General features: G+C 45.1%; 1 protein-coding gene across 1 annotated transcript in view; it reads right to left on the bottom strand.

The window, feature by feature from the left end:
• The window catches only part of LOC8023108 (delta-1-pyrroline-5-carboxylate dehydrogenase, mitochondrial), a 38,920-nt gene extending 22,918 nt beyond the window's left edge, over positions 1–16,002 (bottom strand). Inside the window, exons 1-7 of the mRNA XM_002399224.5 lie at positions 15,795–16,002; positions 12,194–12,392; positions 9,876–9,923; positions 6,339–6,494; positions 3,533–3,613; positions 2,401–2,475; positions 530–604 (exon numbers count right to left, since the gene is read on the bottom strand). Of these exons, the coding sequence (XP_002399265.3) occupies positions 530–604; positions 2,401–2,475; positions 3,533–3,613; positions 6,339–6,494; positions 9,876–9,923; positions 12,194–12,392; positions 15,795–15,877 (717 nt within the window). The 5' untranslated portion in view covers positions 15,878–16,002. The remainder of the gene's footprint in view (positions 1–529; positions 605–2,400; positions 2,476–3,532; positions 3,614–6,338; positions 6,495–9,875; positions 9,924–12,193; positions 12,393–15,794) is intronic.
• Between the last annotated feature and the right edge of the window lie 235 nt (positions 16,003–16,237).

The following is a 16,237-nucleotide window of genomic DNA, read 5'->3' as shown; positions in this document are numbered from 1 at the left end:
CTGCGAGTCCCACGACGATATGCGAAACGACGCACGCACAGAATGCTTCCGGTTGTCTGTGGAACTTTTTTTTCAATCAACGTATTTGCAGCTTTTTAGAAGCCACAAAAAATGGGTTTCATATTTTTTCTATTTTTAATATTGAGTGTGTGCCTTCAGTGACTTACGACTTTGAATAAATTTGGTGGTCGCATCGATACCTTAGAAAACGGCCCGTGACCGCAAAAAAGAGAGTGAGCGAGACTCGAACCGGCCACTTCTTGATCGGCGGTTTTCGGGCGGAAAGAAACCGAATTTCGAGCCGCAAATTCTGTTCTGGGTAGTTGAGCTCTCATATGTCCCGTACAACTAAAAACCTCGGCGAGCATAAATACCCCGTCAGTGTCCCTTTAAGTAAGTTATTTCCTTGGGTACCTTGAAGTTTGCTCCGGTGAGAGTTTACGGTATACAGGCTTATGAAGAGACAGAAATAAGTCACTCACAAAGTGCAAAATGCAGAAGCAAGTGTCTTTGCACTTTGCCGACTTACCATGAGCGTGGGTGCAGAGGCCAGGTTGCCACCAATGGCCGAAAAGTTGAAAGGAGAGATGGCAGTTGTAAAGCCCTGGGCAAAACACGAGAGCTGTCAAGAGACACACTCCAGGGCCAGCTCGTCGATCTTTGCAGGTACCTCAAACGGTAGGTAAAACAATGGTGACAAAAGTCTTATTGTACCTAGCGTTACGAGCCAATAGCTGCCGTAGGTCCACCCTCGTTTCGGTTATTCAAGTCCGTCAAAGTTGCGTGAATGGAATTTTTTGTTTTGCTTCGTATAATGCTGCTATAAGTTGAATGCACACGATTTTCATTATTTGATCTTTATCATTAGATTATTCACCTTATTTTTCCCCTTGTATGTAGTTTGCTTTTGTCTCCTACAATGGATGTCCTGCTGACAAGTTTGAGACAGGTCCCGGACCATGTCAAGCTGCCTCTGGCAGCTTTCTGTCTGGGTGCTGCGTTGGCTTCAAGGCCATTAAGAAAATGAATCAACTGATAAAACTCTCACACGGAGAAAGGGCAAAGAGGCTTGAAGTGAAAGTGAAATGAACTGCATTAGTGTACCTTAGGAGTGCGATGTAAAGTTATTTTTGGGGAAGGTTGCGTTAAGCAAGAACTAGAAAAAAATACAAGAACCAAGATTTACATTTGCCGAGCACAATTGGCTGAAATGCTACAGTCGGTTACAGGTCGTGAACGAAGAGGAAGCCCCTCCCGCCTCTTTCCACTTTAATAGTGCGAACGCTGGAGAGGAGGCAACCTCCTCTCCACCGTTCGCTCCACTGAAGTGGAAAGGGGTGGGAGGAGGTTCCACTTCGTTCTTGACCTGTCACCGACTATAGGTACTTTCTCCTCGTGGAGGCTAATCATGTGAGGTAAAAATCCTTCTCGTGGCTATTTTACCCACCGGGAGAGGTACCCGCATTGGTTAGCAAATAACAGAACTGCAACTTTTATTTCGTCTTATTTTTTGTCCAAGGTAGCACCACCTCATGACTAGGGTTCCCCGTTTTTGGATAAATCCGTAAAATTAAAGAAGAAAAAAACCCGCCGGTAAAGTTTGCGTAAATGCGGATTACTTTGACAAACTCAGAATTTCAATTCACCAATGCCAAGAAACAAAAAGGTATTTTATGATTAAGTTTGAACACAGCACAAGTCAATGGTCTTGAGAAAATCTAACCCCAGTTTGCTCTCAAATCTCGAACCATTGACTAAAGGATTCTTACAGCTTATCTTGTCAAGATTCATCAGGACAACAGGTCTTTCGTGTCATGACACAAACAACTGTTCCGGTTTGCAGTTTGGGCCATACTATTTGTGCTTCTTAGAGAAAGGAGGGGTTATGTCTTTGTAACAGTGAAAGCTGTGAACCATAGAGACTTCATAGGAGGAGGAGAAGGGGCGGGCAGTTGAAGGTAGGTTGACGGATAGAATGGAATGAATACGGGCTTCCTAGCAACTACCTCCAGGAGTTTACTCATTTTAAGATCTCAACGTTTATCGAACACCTGTTTGCAAATTTTGTAGTGGGACAAATGAGTATTGAGAATGGCAATGGCTCCAATGATAAATCCAGTGAGAAACATCAATTGATACAAGCTCCTTCTTTTGAATCTAGAAGACATTTACACCTGGATATGACTTTCTTTTTTTTTTTTAAATCTAAAAACACTGCAAAATTATGCTTTGAATTTCGGAGAATTGGGAATCAAATAAAAATAAACTACTCTAAACTCCAAATTTTCGGCTAAAACTGAACTCGACAAACACCCTCTGAATTTGGTAAAAAGTGAACTCCAAAAACACGGAATCCCACTCATGACCAAGGTTTCATTTGAACGATCTTAACTAACAAACCTCCAGTCCCCGTTGCCTGTAGTGGTTCACCGTCACCTTGGGGTCTGTTGTGATGGGCTGATACTTGGTGAGCTCCTAGAAGAAAGAAAAGGTTTGCACAAACACTGCACAGGAGCACAGTGGAAGAAACGCATTTAGCTGATGACTCTCTGTCTGACGCAGCGGCCACATTATATTTGGCGCAACGAGTGCTTCACTCGCACAGGAATAGATGGCACCCAAGTATAAGGTCCCTCCCAAATGGACCGCTCCGGTTGTTTCTCCCAGTGGTGGTCCTGCATTCCCTCGTTCACTGCTCCTTGTCGTACCCACGGTGGAAGGAACACATTTAGGTGATGACTCTCCGTCCGACGCGGCGGTCACATTATATTCGGCGCACCGAGCGCGCTTCACTCGCTTGAGGATAGATGGCGCCCAAGTATGGGGTCCCTCTCAAACCAACCGCTCCTGTTTCTCCCAGCGGTGGCCCCGCATTCCTCGCACACCGCTGCTGAGCCGCCACCAAGTCTCCAGAGTCCGTTAATCTGTGCTCTCTTCCTTTTTGGGTTAAAGCTCACCTTCGTGCATGATGGCGGCACCTGTGATCAATACAGCTCCAAAGCAAAACAGGAGGCCAGCCACTAGCCGCACACAACCACCACACCACCACCACACCGCGCAAAAGGCGAGCACGCTACGCCGCCGACACCGTGGCTGCCGAGAGGAGGGACTGCATACCCCAGCGCCCCCCGCAGCGGCGCGAAATTAACTACTCCTGGTTCGACGCTAGCTCCGAACACGATCTGGTCGCTCGCACCCCAAGGGAAAAGCGACCAGAGTCATTACCTAAATGTGTTTCTTCCATCATCAAACAAGAGGCAACTGATGCAGCACTGCTCACGAGCAACCCGCAATTGTTCTCAATGTGCCAGCAACAAAACTTCTTGTTCCCTTCTAAGACTCAAAATTGTAAAGAACATATATTAAGCCTGATAAAACTAAACGACAACCACACTGCAGCAACCACTGCAAAGTAGCCTGGCACATCTGAAAACACAGCCCCATTGTACAGTATAAAGAGACTGGTCGTGCAAAGATTTTGGAAGGTGTGAGAGCTCAATACAGACATCCATCTACTATCAAGTTGTCTTACCTTGGCAAAGAAGGCATTGAACCTAAGGAAATCGGCGAGCTCGGCAGCGGAGTCAATTTCGGCCTGGAAGACTGTCTTGCCCTGCAATTTTAACAAATTTATTTCAAGGAGCTGTGCAATGATTTTAACGTTGAAAGAATTGGCATCTTCTACTTTTGATATTATTCACCTTGTCACAAAGGACAGAAAACACACCTCCTTCCCTCGAAACGTTGCGATTCCGCCACGTAATCGCGAAGCAAAAATGAGGATATTCCCCGACCTGCAGCCGCGAGCGGCGGCCATGAGAAACACGTCAATGGGGGTCTTGTAGAAAGATAGCAAATTGTGCAAATACCTGCTCGATAAAAGGTAACTTTTCTATAAATCTTGTCGTTCCAACATAAATATAAATGCGTCAAAAACCTGGTATCGTCGACAAAACTTTCATTATACGGAGTTTTAGTGGCGCCATCTATCCTAGGTCCATGAAACCATCAGCTCTATCTGCTACTGCGAACAGCTGCCAGAAGCCGGAGGGAGGGGGACAGGGCCGGACGGGTATGGCCGGACCCGGATGAGACTTTCCTCCTTTCACCATATTGTTAGCGCTGCGCCCGCCAGCACGTGGCCACGCGGCCGCGAGCGGATGAGTTCTCGCCGCTCACTGTGGGCTCTAGAGAGAGAAATTAACCGGAACCCCGCGCAGACCCCATTGACGTCACAGTGCTTGTGGCTCGGAAGATGGTGAAGGAGTTGAGAGGTGCCGAAAACCTCAATCTTCGTCCGTTTTTGAAATAAAAACTAGGACATGCAGGCAAAAGCGTTTTTTTTTTTTTTCTTCACTTCAGAAAGGTTGAGACACCAACTCCCAAAATATTTAAGCAAAGCACTGAAACTGTTGCACAGCTCCTTTAAGAATTTCAAGCAGAGAACTGCAACTTATACAAGGAAGTGGAAACAAGTGAATATCTAACATATAAATGTCAGAACTACTTTCTAAGGAGGTTCTATGCCATTCAGAGATGGTGCTGTAATCTACTTAAAACTGAAGACCCAATCACCGGATGGCACAACAGTTTGGCTCCATTCATGCACATCCATAGTGCTGCCCAGTCTGCAGAACGTGATGATGTATAAATATCTGACAACTAAATTGTTTTTTTTCATTATTCGGAAAGTGTACATGAAGAGAGAGATACAAGAACAAGCCTTATTTTAAGCATGCAAACAGATGTCCCCCTAAAGCTAATGGGCTAACAAACCAGTTTGACGGTCTCTTTTTATTTTTTACCAAAGTGCCACTCTGTGCTGACGATTTCAGCTGAAGAACTTGCATATATTTCTGTACAACTTTATTTCCTCCACAAAGTAAATCTGAGACAGACATTTAAAGGCCTTTAGGGAGGCCTAAGCCAAACATAGTCAACATGAATTGTGCTGTATGGAGGTTTTGACAGAGGGAAGGCAGTATTGTTTGAAATGGCATCTGGCATTTGCGCCGAGGTGGGCAATTCAGCCAGTGGAGCACGCAACTGCTCATTAGGTGTCTCAACATGCAGCACACAAAGATTACACAACCTAAACAACCTCTGGACTGCTTTGACAGCCTTGCAGGTGACTAAACTGGCAGCGACATACCTTCGAGGATAAAGAATAGCAAAGCAACTACCGTAATATCCCGAGTCATCGCCCATCTCCGAGCCATCGCCCACCCCAATTTTTGGGCCAATATCGATTTCCGAAAAAACACCGAGTCATCGCCCACCCCTTCAAATACCTCAGCGCGGACTCTGCGATCCGCGAACACTCATCCTACCCGAATGACGCGGCCGCGGACCCTACAGTTGGAGGACGTCCGTGACAAAGTAAAACGAAGGAGGGAAAGACACTTCTTTTCGTTTACACATTTCCTCCGTGAGCGACCCCAAAGTAGTCGTGTATCCGTGCGAAAAGAAAACGATGGAGATAACAAAATAAGAGTTTGTTAACGTAACCGCGGAGTGTTAGGTCAAAGTCTGTCTCCGCCGAAGTAAAGTCACCGCGAACCCGCTCCTTCTTCCCGCCCGTCGCGACCGGGGTTGTGCAATACTTTAGGGAAAGCCAAAGCGTAAATAAAACTTTGCTGGAACGTCCTACACAGACGTTTGCAGAGCGTCCCAACCGTGCATTGATAGCCCGCCGTGCACGGACGCACGTATGTACGCACCAAACAAGAAAGTTGCGCAAGAGCTTGCACTTGACAAGGCGCCCGACTTGGCCCGACGCCAAAGTATTTGCCAACGCGACCGCCGGCTTTCCCGCTTTCCCAGCATTGCTCTTGGTCGCTTCTTTGGTCCGCTCGCTCGCTCGCTCGTTGCGCCTGGTCGGTTTTTCTATTTTCTTGTAGACTTTTCTTTCTTTTCTTTTTTTTTTACTAACTAGGAGAACATAATGGTGACATTCTTTCACGGAACAAACGTTCGTGCTATATGCAGATCGGCGGTGTTTCTAGCGCGTATGCAAGCTACGGACTTCGCTATAGTAAAATATTCTTTCGTGAGCATTCTTTTCTATAAAACAATGAAACTAAATCGAGTTTTGAGTTTGATGTATCTCTTGTGCATCGGCGCTAGATACGCAGAGAAAAATAGGCGGTTTTTTCCGCTTTTTTTTAAGTGTTTGTGCTCACCCACCGAGACATGGCCCACCCCACTTTTTTAACGAATTTCAGGCGGTAGGGGGGTGGGCGATGACTCGGGATATTACGGTATGCCCAGAAGAAGGAAACCTGACCAGGTACATCTGCTTAGAAAAGCTTCGAGCAGACAGGAAGAGGCTGCCATACCTGTCCAATCATGGTGGCAGCATTGAGCTGGTAGCGGTACTTCTTGCTCACAAGATCGGCTGCCTTCAGGAACAGCTGCACTTTTTCGTTGAGGGGGCGGCTCTCCCATTCTTCCCGCACCTTCAGGCTGGTGTTGATCGCCTCTTGGATTGTTTCCTGCAACAACAAAATCACTCTTCCTTCAGTCTTTTCACCCTGTGTCCATCGTAACACTCTGTCTATCTCAACGGGTAACCCGGATAGTTATTTACTCAGGCCGTGTTCCAAAATTTACCTGATCTTACTCCAGGGTAAAGGTTTTGCATCTTGGTGCATCTAGCGTTTACAGTCTGTGCTGTCAGTTGACACGACTTGCCGGAGTAACTCGGATCCATTTGGGTAAGATTTGGAATACAGCCTAACTGAAGCGGTCATGAAACAAATCTCTCACTTTCGCTAAGTAGTGCTTAAAATGAGCCATTTATATTCATAACCTACAAAACCCGCATTCTATGTACTTCCAAGATACATAGGCACATGCCTTTGCCCGACGCTCTGATTGGCTCACTGGGGTCATATTTCTTGGTGTCTGCCTACTTGCGGTGAAACAAAGTAGAACAGTTGCAGAGAAAATTAAAAAAAAAGAAACGGAGTTCAACCCCTCGGCTCGCAGCCAGAAAAAGCAACCACATGATCTGGTGCTCATTACATGTCGCCAATGTTCATCATAGTCACGCAAAAAAGTCAGCAATGCAAAGACTCCGGACACTGCTGGAATTTGGTTATTCCCGTCACCATACCCATTGGACCAGAGCCACAACACAAATGTCTGCCACAGCACTGATGTAACTGAGCTCTAGCCAGGTGCTCACAAGTGCTTGTTTTAGAGCGCAGCTCTTAGGCGCCCGTTTTCGGCTTGAGCGGCGTCGGCGTAACCGTGCTGTGCATTATGGGTAAATTTCCCCGCTAAATCTAGCGGAAAAATTTCCCCGCTAGGTCTAGCGGAAAAATTTCCCCGCTAGATCTAGCGGAAAAATTTCCCCGCTAGATCTAGCGGAAAAATTTCCCCGCTAGATCTAGCGGAAAAATTTCCCCGCTAGATCTAGCGGAAAAATTTCTCTGGAAAGTCACGTGACACCCCCCCCCCCCCCCCCCCCCGAGAACACGTGACCCTCAGTACCCTTCCCTCCTCCTCCTCAAAAGCTGCGCTCTAATTCGGCGTTACAGGGAGTTGTAAACGGCTTTCATTTTTTTAATCCTTGAGCTGCGTTCGCCTATCGTCTGTGGAGTCACTAGTGGAGGGTCGAACCGCCCGGAGTGCAATGTTCAGTAAGGTGCAGCTGGGCAGTCAAAGGGGGAAGTGGTGGTGGGCCACGAGGGGGAGAGATGGGGGGGAAGAATCGCAGCAGGCCATTGCCTTGGGTGTTGCTGACCCTAGTGACGCCACTGCCTGTCGTTACTGTGGGAAGGTACCCCCGGCTGCATCAACAGAGTGATCCTTATGACTACATCAGCCAGCTTTACGAGAGAGAATAAAAGAAATCGCTCGCTTCCGTCCCTGAAATGATACTGCAGCATAGAAGCTTCCAGCTAAGTGTCGTTGCATGCAAGTATACTGGTGTCACACTTGTGCCAAAGCGTTTGCGTATGGTGCGTTCCATTAAAAGACCCCTGAAAAGAAAAAAAAATTTTTTTTTTTTTCAAACAGTCTGGTTGGGACACGCGTGTCAAAAAATTAATTTTACACGAAAAAAAAATAGTTTTACAGCGGAGCTTTTAAGGGCTAGGTTCCCCAGGATTCTGTCCGGTATCAAACGCCTCTCGACACAAACTTACCTGGACAGCTACCGCCATCTATAAGTGACAGCGGCAAGCACACAGCCAGTCTGGTTGCCACCGTCGCTCGTAGATGGCAGCAACCTTTCCAGCTATCATAGAAGAATGAATAGTTGGGCGCGTTGGTGGGAATTCATCATAGGAAACAGCGCAAAAAACAGACGACGACAAAGAAGAAGCACACGTAACGAGCGCAGCGCTCGTCACGTGTTTCTTCATCCTCGTCTGTTTTGCGCGTTGTCTGCTACGCTCTTATCAGTTTCAGAACCAGCGATGTAAAGGGCGCTGGCGGGCCAACGCCACGGACAACGACCAGGCCACGGAGGCCAAGCGCAAGTGCGAGGCCCGGCGACGACTGCACTCCATGCCGGCTGAACAGTTCCCAGGAGCGACGGCGAGGTTCCGGAGGGAATTCGCGTCTGCGACCGACTTTGGTTCGCCAGAGACATATCCACGATTGGCGATGTGTCGGACAAGAAGAAGCGGGAAACGGGCGAGTGCGCGTTGCGGCAGTGTATCGAGTACAGCTCCGCCGGTTTTCCTTCTTCACGAGAGTGGAAAGGCTGAACGTTTTTAAAGAAATATTGAAGGCAAAATATTTATTTGAATTTTATTGATTTAGAAATACTGCTAATCTCAAATGGAGATCATAGCAGCTGGGATACAAACATAATGAAACGTAATACACTAGGTCAATTATACAGGCACTCACATTCTACACCACACAGTAGCAAAACACAATAAATTATACTAAATGCGCGACAAACTAATCAAGAGATCCTAATTCCACTGTCTCTCGAGGAAGCCCGTTTTACTCCTCCACAGTACATAGAAAAAACTAAAATTTTAAACAATTATTGCAAGGTATATATGGAACTATGGATAAACTATGTTTTCGTCTTGTAGAATAGCCTCGTGAAAAAGTTATGTAGTTATGCATATTAAATTTAAAATGCTTATAAATAATGTGATATAAAAATAATTAATTTTTTTTATAGCAGAGCACGAAGTTCATGATGTCACGGAATGGTCATTCGCTCTTTCCACCACAACGTGAAGGCAAAGCCGATACACCTCTCCTCGAAAGGAGGTGACTACCGACTAAATCGCGCCTCGCACCGTCAATATTACTCTAAAAATATTTTTTTTTCCTCCAAAATTAATTTTTTTACATACGTATCCCAACCAGACTGTTTAAAGAAAACTTCTTTTTTTCTTTTCAGGGGCCCTTAAAGACAGAATACCATTCAATGGCACCTTTAAGTACCAGTCCTTCATACTCTCCTTTTATGAGTCCTCTTTTATGATAATTCCCATTGCACTTGCAGCATAGGTTATGAAAAAATGACTTGCAATGCTATGAGTTCATTGGAACGAACTTCAAACTACTTCACTAACATTCTGTAGATCGATACATCACCTCAAAGAAGAAAGCATTTGATATTTAGAATTAAGATGCATTGGAAAAGTGCTCCAAGGGTCTTTAAAACAACCATTTATTTTCTTGCTTTCTCTCTCTTTCTTTCGCAAGGGCCTGCAAAATACTACCACTGAAAATGTTTTGGGCAGGCAATGCCAGAAATACAACTGTATGTGACAACCTTATTTTTTTTTTTTGAGCACGACTAGAAACAAATAATTTCAAAATATATGAAAAACCAATCACTAATACAGTGCAAAATGTTAAAAACACAACAATGGACAGTGCCAAAAAGCTCTCACCTCTGATGCCCAGTAGTATTTAGCTACTTTCTTGGAATGGTCAAATGGCTGGAAAAGAAAGGCAATGCATCTTGTTCAAAAAAAGATGTTCACACTCCACATAAATTGAGTTTCCTTTCAAACAAGCACTTAAGTAATTGCTGCAAGAAAACAATATGGGTTTGCTGACCGGACATACACATGCTACACAGCATGCACACAAGGGCATACTGCAAATGCACAGACCAAAATAAATGTTGAGACAAAGGTACCTATGCAATAATGTAAAACTTCACGTATGCTACAAGATCTTATTTTGAGTGTTGGCGAACCAAGTGCACTTCCTCTATACAGGGTGTCCCAAATAACTAGCACCCAACTTTACAAAAGAACGGAGTGCTCTGCGAGAGTGAAACCAACTGCATGTTGTTAAAAAGCTTTTTTGGGAAAGCGCGAAATTTTTTTAGTGCCTTTAGTTATTTTGATAATTAAGACTAATTTTTGATTATTTGTTCAAAAGCCTGAGGTATGAATTGGAAATTTGCAGAGCACATTGAGAAACACCCTGACTAGGTGGACTTCGTTCCTTCAGAGCACGTTTGAGAGCACTGCAAGCACGACACGCCCCCCCGTTGTCACATGGTCTTTTATATTTCGCAGTCTTTCTTTTTAGGCTAATAAAAAGAAGCGCACAAGGAGTATCATGTAGGAAACACCTAGCTTAATTGAATGTTTGTCCCCATGACCTCTAAAACTTTCAAAATCACACCTCGGCTCTTAAAGGGCCCATGAAACGAATCTTGGGCTGGGATACATCAATTTAGGTTGGGATTTTACTAATAGCACATCGTTCAGTGGGCCAAAAGAAAAAAGGTAGAAAGTCAAAAGTCTGACTTTTGATACGAAAATCTGAAAACACAACGGACTATTTCGTACCTCCTTCCCTTCTAAGCTCTCTGCCTTTTCACTGTGATACATCCGCGGTCCCCAAAGCGCGCCACCGGATCCAAACGCACGTCGCACAACACCGGACCTCACTTATTCCCTTCACCCCTAAGCTGACATTGCGGTGGAAGCTACGCGCTTGCCGGACCAATCAGGTGCCTTCCTTTCATCAACTGACCTCATTCTCTGCGCGTGGGTATGCACGAGAGAGCGTCATCATGTGACAAAAGTGTGGCTGGCCCAATGAGCCCACAGCACTGTCAGCTTCGGGGTGAACGGGATGGTGAAAGCAACTTTTGTCCGAATTTTGAGCGACAGGCTAATCTTCCAGGGGGAGAATGGCTGTGTCCGGGTACACAAATGAGAGTCGGAGCAAGAGGGGTCTCCCCCTTTCAGTCTTCTTGAACTGTTTGGTAGAATGCGCGATTTACGAGTTGAGGAGAAAAGCTAAACAGGAAAAAGTTGTAAAATTTTCATGACGCCTTTAAACAAATTAAAGAATTAGCTAATTAGTCTTAATTAACAAGATCACTCGGTGCACTAAGAAACATTTGCACTTTCCCAGAAAGCTTTTTAACACAAAGGTGGTTTCACTCTTGCAGAGTGCTTCGTTTTTTTGTAAAGTTTGGTGCAAGCTATCTAGGACACCATGCATATTTGCAACTAAATGCAATTCTTAACCAGTATAGGGCATAGCAAGAAACCTGTACAGAACACAACACTGTTAGCGCAAGCACAGCATTGGTGCTTTTTTGCATTTTAATTTAAAAATGTAACAGTAAGCAACAAATCTTACTGCTTAGCATTGTGCCCAAAATGAGTCATTTGCTTCACACGACTAGTTTTAATGACAAACTTAATTCTGAAATAAAATTGAAAAAAAAAAGATGATTGCTTGTTTGTGCTAACACTTTGCAGAAGGAATGCTGGAGAGGAGGTGACCACCTCTACGGCGTTTGCGTGAACTCTTAGCCTGTCAACAACTATCCATGGCTTGCACGTGACGTCAACCCGCCTTTCTTTCTGGTAGCCAAAAGTGCCTCAATAACGCTGCACAAGCAACACTCTCACGTGCCTTTTCCTCCAAGTTCGCCCCTCTTTCTGGTGGCAAGAAGCATCTCATTAAGCAAGTGGAAGCTACACTCTCACGTGCCCTTTCTCTCATTATGTATGACTAAGTGACGACAGTGTAAGCTACATATAGAACAAAAATTACAGTCTCGTATGCTAGCCTAAGGTAACTAAGTACATTCTGAGCCAAAGGTTTCTCTGCCTGCACCCCAGGGCAGCTGTCAAACTAAAGGAGCCGCTCGCCGCGTAAACACAATGTGGCAAGCCTGTGGTCGGTGATGCAGCAAATTCGTCAAAGGAAATTTTGGCGTGGTCCCACTCACGGCCACGTGGTATCGCGGCTCGGAGGTCCTGATCTCCTTGCCTCCAACCACTATGGGGATGTCCGTGCACGTGTCCTTCAGCCGTTCCAGCGCCTCCTGAAGCAGCTTGCGCTCCTGGCTTCCCGGCAGGTACGTCAGCATCGGCTCGTTCTCCACCTTGAAATCCTCCACCGTCTGGGCAAAGCTGAGTGCACGCACCCTGCAGACGTACGAGGTGCACCGCAAAGATTTAGGCCGAGTTGGTTGCTCTAAGCGTGTTAAGTCTGTTCACACAGGAGCATTTTCTTACATTTTCTAACGTGATGCCATGAGTAGGGTTTCGTTGTATTCAGTAAATACGGGTAGACAATTAATCAATCAATGTATTTCTCTCCGTTTGAGAAGGGAAAGCAGCATTTAGCAACTTGTTGATCTCCTTGCCTCCCCTTTACACTTGCAAAAAGGGTGCAACATGGTCACACATTTTCAAACTTATACATAGAGCAATATATAGGTCATTTAAACTCCTGGATGTCACGGTGACTCGACGTAAGCTCCCGTAAGATAAAGAAACAAAGAAATGGTACTGTGTGAAGAGGTCTTTATGGCACCCCAACTACAGGAGTGAGTCGCATCTTCGCAGGCTACAACTTTGGCATGTTACTGCTAGGCTTTAATGTGAATCAGGAATGTGCAGTGCATGTTAGTGATTTTTAGCTTAGCAGCCACATCACACTTTTTAAGTTACTCTTGTACGGCTGCGGCACAAGGTTGGTTGTCGTTGTTGCGCAGACTGGTTTAAAGGGATGCCAAAAGGGATTTCTAAATCCGAAAAAGCTGTGAAAGACTGAATGTACACATCTTCAAAGGCACGTGTGTAAAGTTTTTTTGTCGGCTCCATTGGCAGGAGCGACGTAACTACCGACTAAAGTTTTTCTCTAGACTCACCCGCCGAGCGAAGGAAAGGAGAGAGAAAAAGTAGAAAAAGCGATTTCAGGGGCAGTATCAGGTGACCCTGGATAACCTCGAAGCTGACAGAGATGCAACAATGACGTAGGGAGGCCTTTGACAGATAACAGATGGCAGAGAAGCTCACCCCATGCACCGTTGCCCTTAAAAGATATCATGTAAACAAACTTCATTTTCGAGGACTCAACATTTCGCAATTTCTGCAGGCTACGGAGTTTGGGAATGTTTCACAGGCCCAAAAATTTGAAAGTGGGAGTGGAACACTATAAATATGTCAGCATGGAGTGATGCACTTGCATAATTAGGTCCGAGAAAATTAAGCAATTGATGGTATATGGTCACAAAAGATTGGCATAGAGCCTTTGAATTAAATACACTGGTGCTCCTAGGAATTTACACACGAGGCTGGACTTCGTAAATCATTTACAGATTTTTCTCTGCTGCCTTAGGGCCAAGGAAGAGTGCAATTCGTACACAAAAATAAAACAAAAGGCTCCATTCTGTTTTTAATTTTTTGGGCAATGCAAAACACGCTCAAACGCAGCATGTTTGCAGTAGCGGAACTGTAACAGCTGGATCAAAAAGACCACCAAGGACGTTACGACACTTGTGACAAACCCAGGCGGCAGCGAAAAGCACTGGATGTTCTGCAGTAATTGCAGCCCGTTTTTCTAAATTAAGTATGAATAAACATCCTCATTTATACCCAATTTCAGTGTAATACCCTAAATTCTAGGGGTAAAATAAATAAGGGCCACTCCAAACTCAATTTTCGTGAAAAGCATTTTGCTTTTTCTTAATTAAATTGCGCCTAATGTCCGAAAAAAGAATCCCATGGCGAATAAATTTAAGGTGTCGATAGGTGCCTTCATCGTTACGTCACCGCGTTCAGGTCGCACATCCAATCTCATGAAACATACTGGCTGTGAGCTTGATGGGTATGACTCATCCAGTCACAAGCACTAGTACTTGTTTGGATTGTGAAGTAACACCGCACGGAAAGCGAGTGGCACACACGGACAATGTGCCCGAGCGACGCACATGTTGGCGCACATAAAGGAGCCGACAAAGTACCAGTACAGCACATAGCGGGGCGTTACCGAGACTGTTTAATCTTCGACGGTGCCCGGTTATTTTTAGAATAAGATAGCACTCGAGTAATTATTCCTAGCAAGTCAAACCTTCTGTACAGTATTATCGCAGGTACATTAAGTTGTTGGATTCTACGGGAAATGATTCCTACGTCAATCATTTTTCTTTTTTTGCCAATGCACTGATGTCAGAGAAAAATCTTTTGTGGCATCTGAAAGGGTGCGACTCAACCGTCGTCCACACCCATCTTTTGCATTCGAGTGAGTGCCCGAACGAACACATTATTCTGCAAATGCACGTTCGTCTGTGCACATAATATATAAAAAGAATGTTGTGGACAATTCAGAGCCAATGTCCTGCACTGAATCACGAAATGCAAGAATAGAAATGAAAAAGGCTAAGCAATCATTTAGGCTTGAAAGAAAGAAAAATTAAGTAAATTTTGGGAGTTTACATGCGAAACCAGCAATGAACATCTGGCTTGCCCCGGCAAAGACTAAGGACCAATTCAACCTCCAAGGGGTTTTTATACATGCAATCAAATACAAAATAATAAAGAAAAAAAGACAGGAGAGAGTTTGAGAGATTATTGACTACTTTGAAACTAAAAGTGGTTGTGCAACTAGAAGGGTTAAGTTTGGCGTGGAGGATAGGTTTTCACAAATGAAAGCAACTATAATAAATGGGTGAGTGATCCAAGATCGTTGGGTGTGCCCCAGAGATGCAAGCACCCGATGTTGATTGCGAAAATTAATTGGTTAATTATCATTGTCTACAGTACCTGTTAATGTAAATTTCCTATTAGCCACTTTTTTACAAATTTTAACTTTATAATCTCTAGTCACGAGTCAACGGTAATTTAGATAACCATTGTATTTGCTAAAATATTAAACGATCGTTCTCTCAAGCCGAACGTGAGGCGGCCGCCGAAGTGACAAACGGGACCGATTACAACTTTACAACTCCTCAACGATTTCGCTCTGACCTCGTCCTGTTCTTAAGAAATTGTGTTCACACTGCCGTTTCATTGCTGCGAAGCAAACCACTTTGCCCCGCGAACATTACACGCACGAAGGAACTTCGACGAGCGGGACAAGTTTGACGAGTTTGGACAAGACCCACACGAAACACACCTTGTCATATGATTAACCCATTACGCGGCTCGGCATTAATTCCTCCGGAACTTCAATAAATATTTCCAATACGATCCCACGATTTCAACGGAGGCAAGACCGGCAACGAACGATAAGTGATGCAACCTCCCCTCCGATCCCCACGTCGAAAGAAGTTACAGCTGTCGTCAAGTGCGACGATTAGATACAGACGATTTGCCGCGAAGCACTCGAGCAGCCCCTTGACTGACTCGATACAGCTAATATCTGCGGAAGGTTTGTTGACGGTGAGGGCCCACCCGTCAATATTGATCGACCAGTCTGGCGGCTCAGGTGGACGAACTCAAGTTGAAGGTCGCCGGATCGCACAACGTGGATCGGCGAGGTCGATGGATCGGCACGAAGGTGTAGGCTTAAATCAAGAATCAAAAATCGCGCTCACGACCTACCTGAGGGCATTTGCGGACGATAGTCGTTTGTTGAACCTCATTAGACAGTGAATCCGACAGCGTTTTAAGACGAGGGAGGCCATTTTTGCAACTTTGTATCTTCCGAGGACTACCGTTGACCGTACCAAACTACGAGAGGAACGGCCCGCCACCAGATTACGTCGTCTGCTTATAGGGAGAGCCGCGTCATTGCGTTCTTCGGGCGCGCCAAAACGTAGTGCGGGCGGAAGTTGGCAAATTTTATAAGCGCTCACGTGATATGTATTGAAAGGGACAGAAATAAATAGACATGAATAATATTTTAGCTTATTATTTTGTATGATAAGCAATATTATTAAGAAATTTAGTTCTAAAAATTTTCCATGGCTCTTGATTCGAAATGGTGTTCTCTCGCGCATGACACAAACGCGTTCCAAGACAAGAACGGCAGTTGAACGGACGAG

This window comes from Ixodes scapularis, unplaced genomic scaffold (assembly GCF_016920785.2).
Source record: "Ixodes scapularis isolate PalLabHiFi unplaced genomic scaffold, ASM1692078v2 PGA_scaffold1__304_contigs__length_218370807, whole genome shotgun sequence".
NCBI lineage: Eukaryota > Metazoa > Arthropoda > Arachnida > Ixodida > Ixodidae > Ixodes > Ixodes scapularis.
Note: the sequence above shows the minus strand (reverse complement) of the source record. Positions and strands in the feature narration are given on the sequence as shown.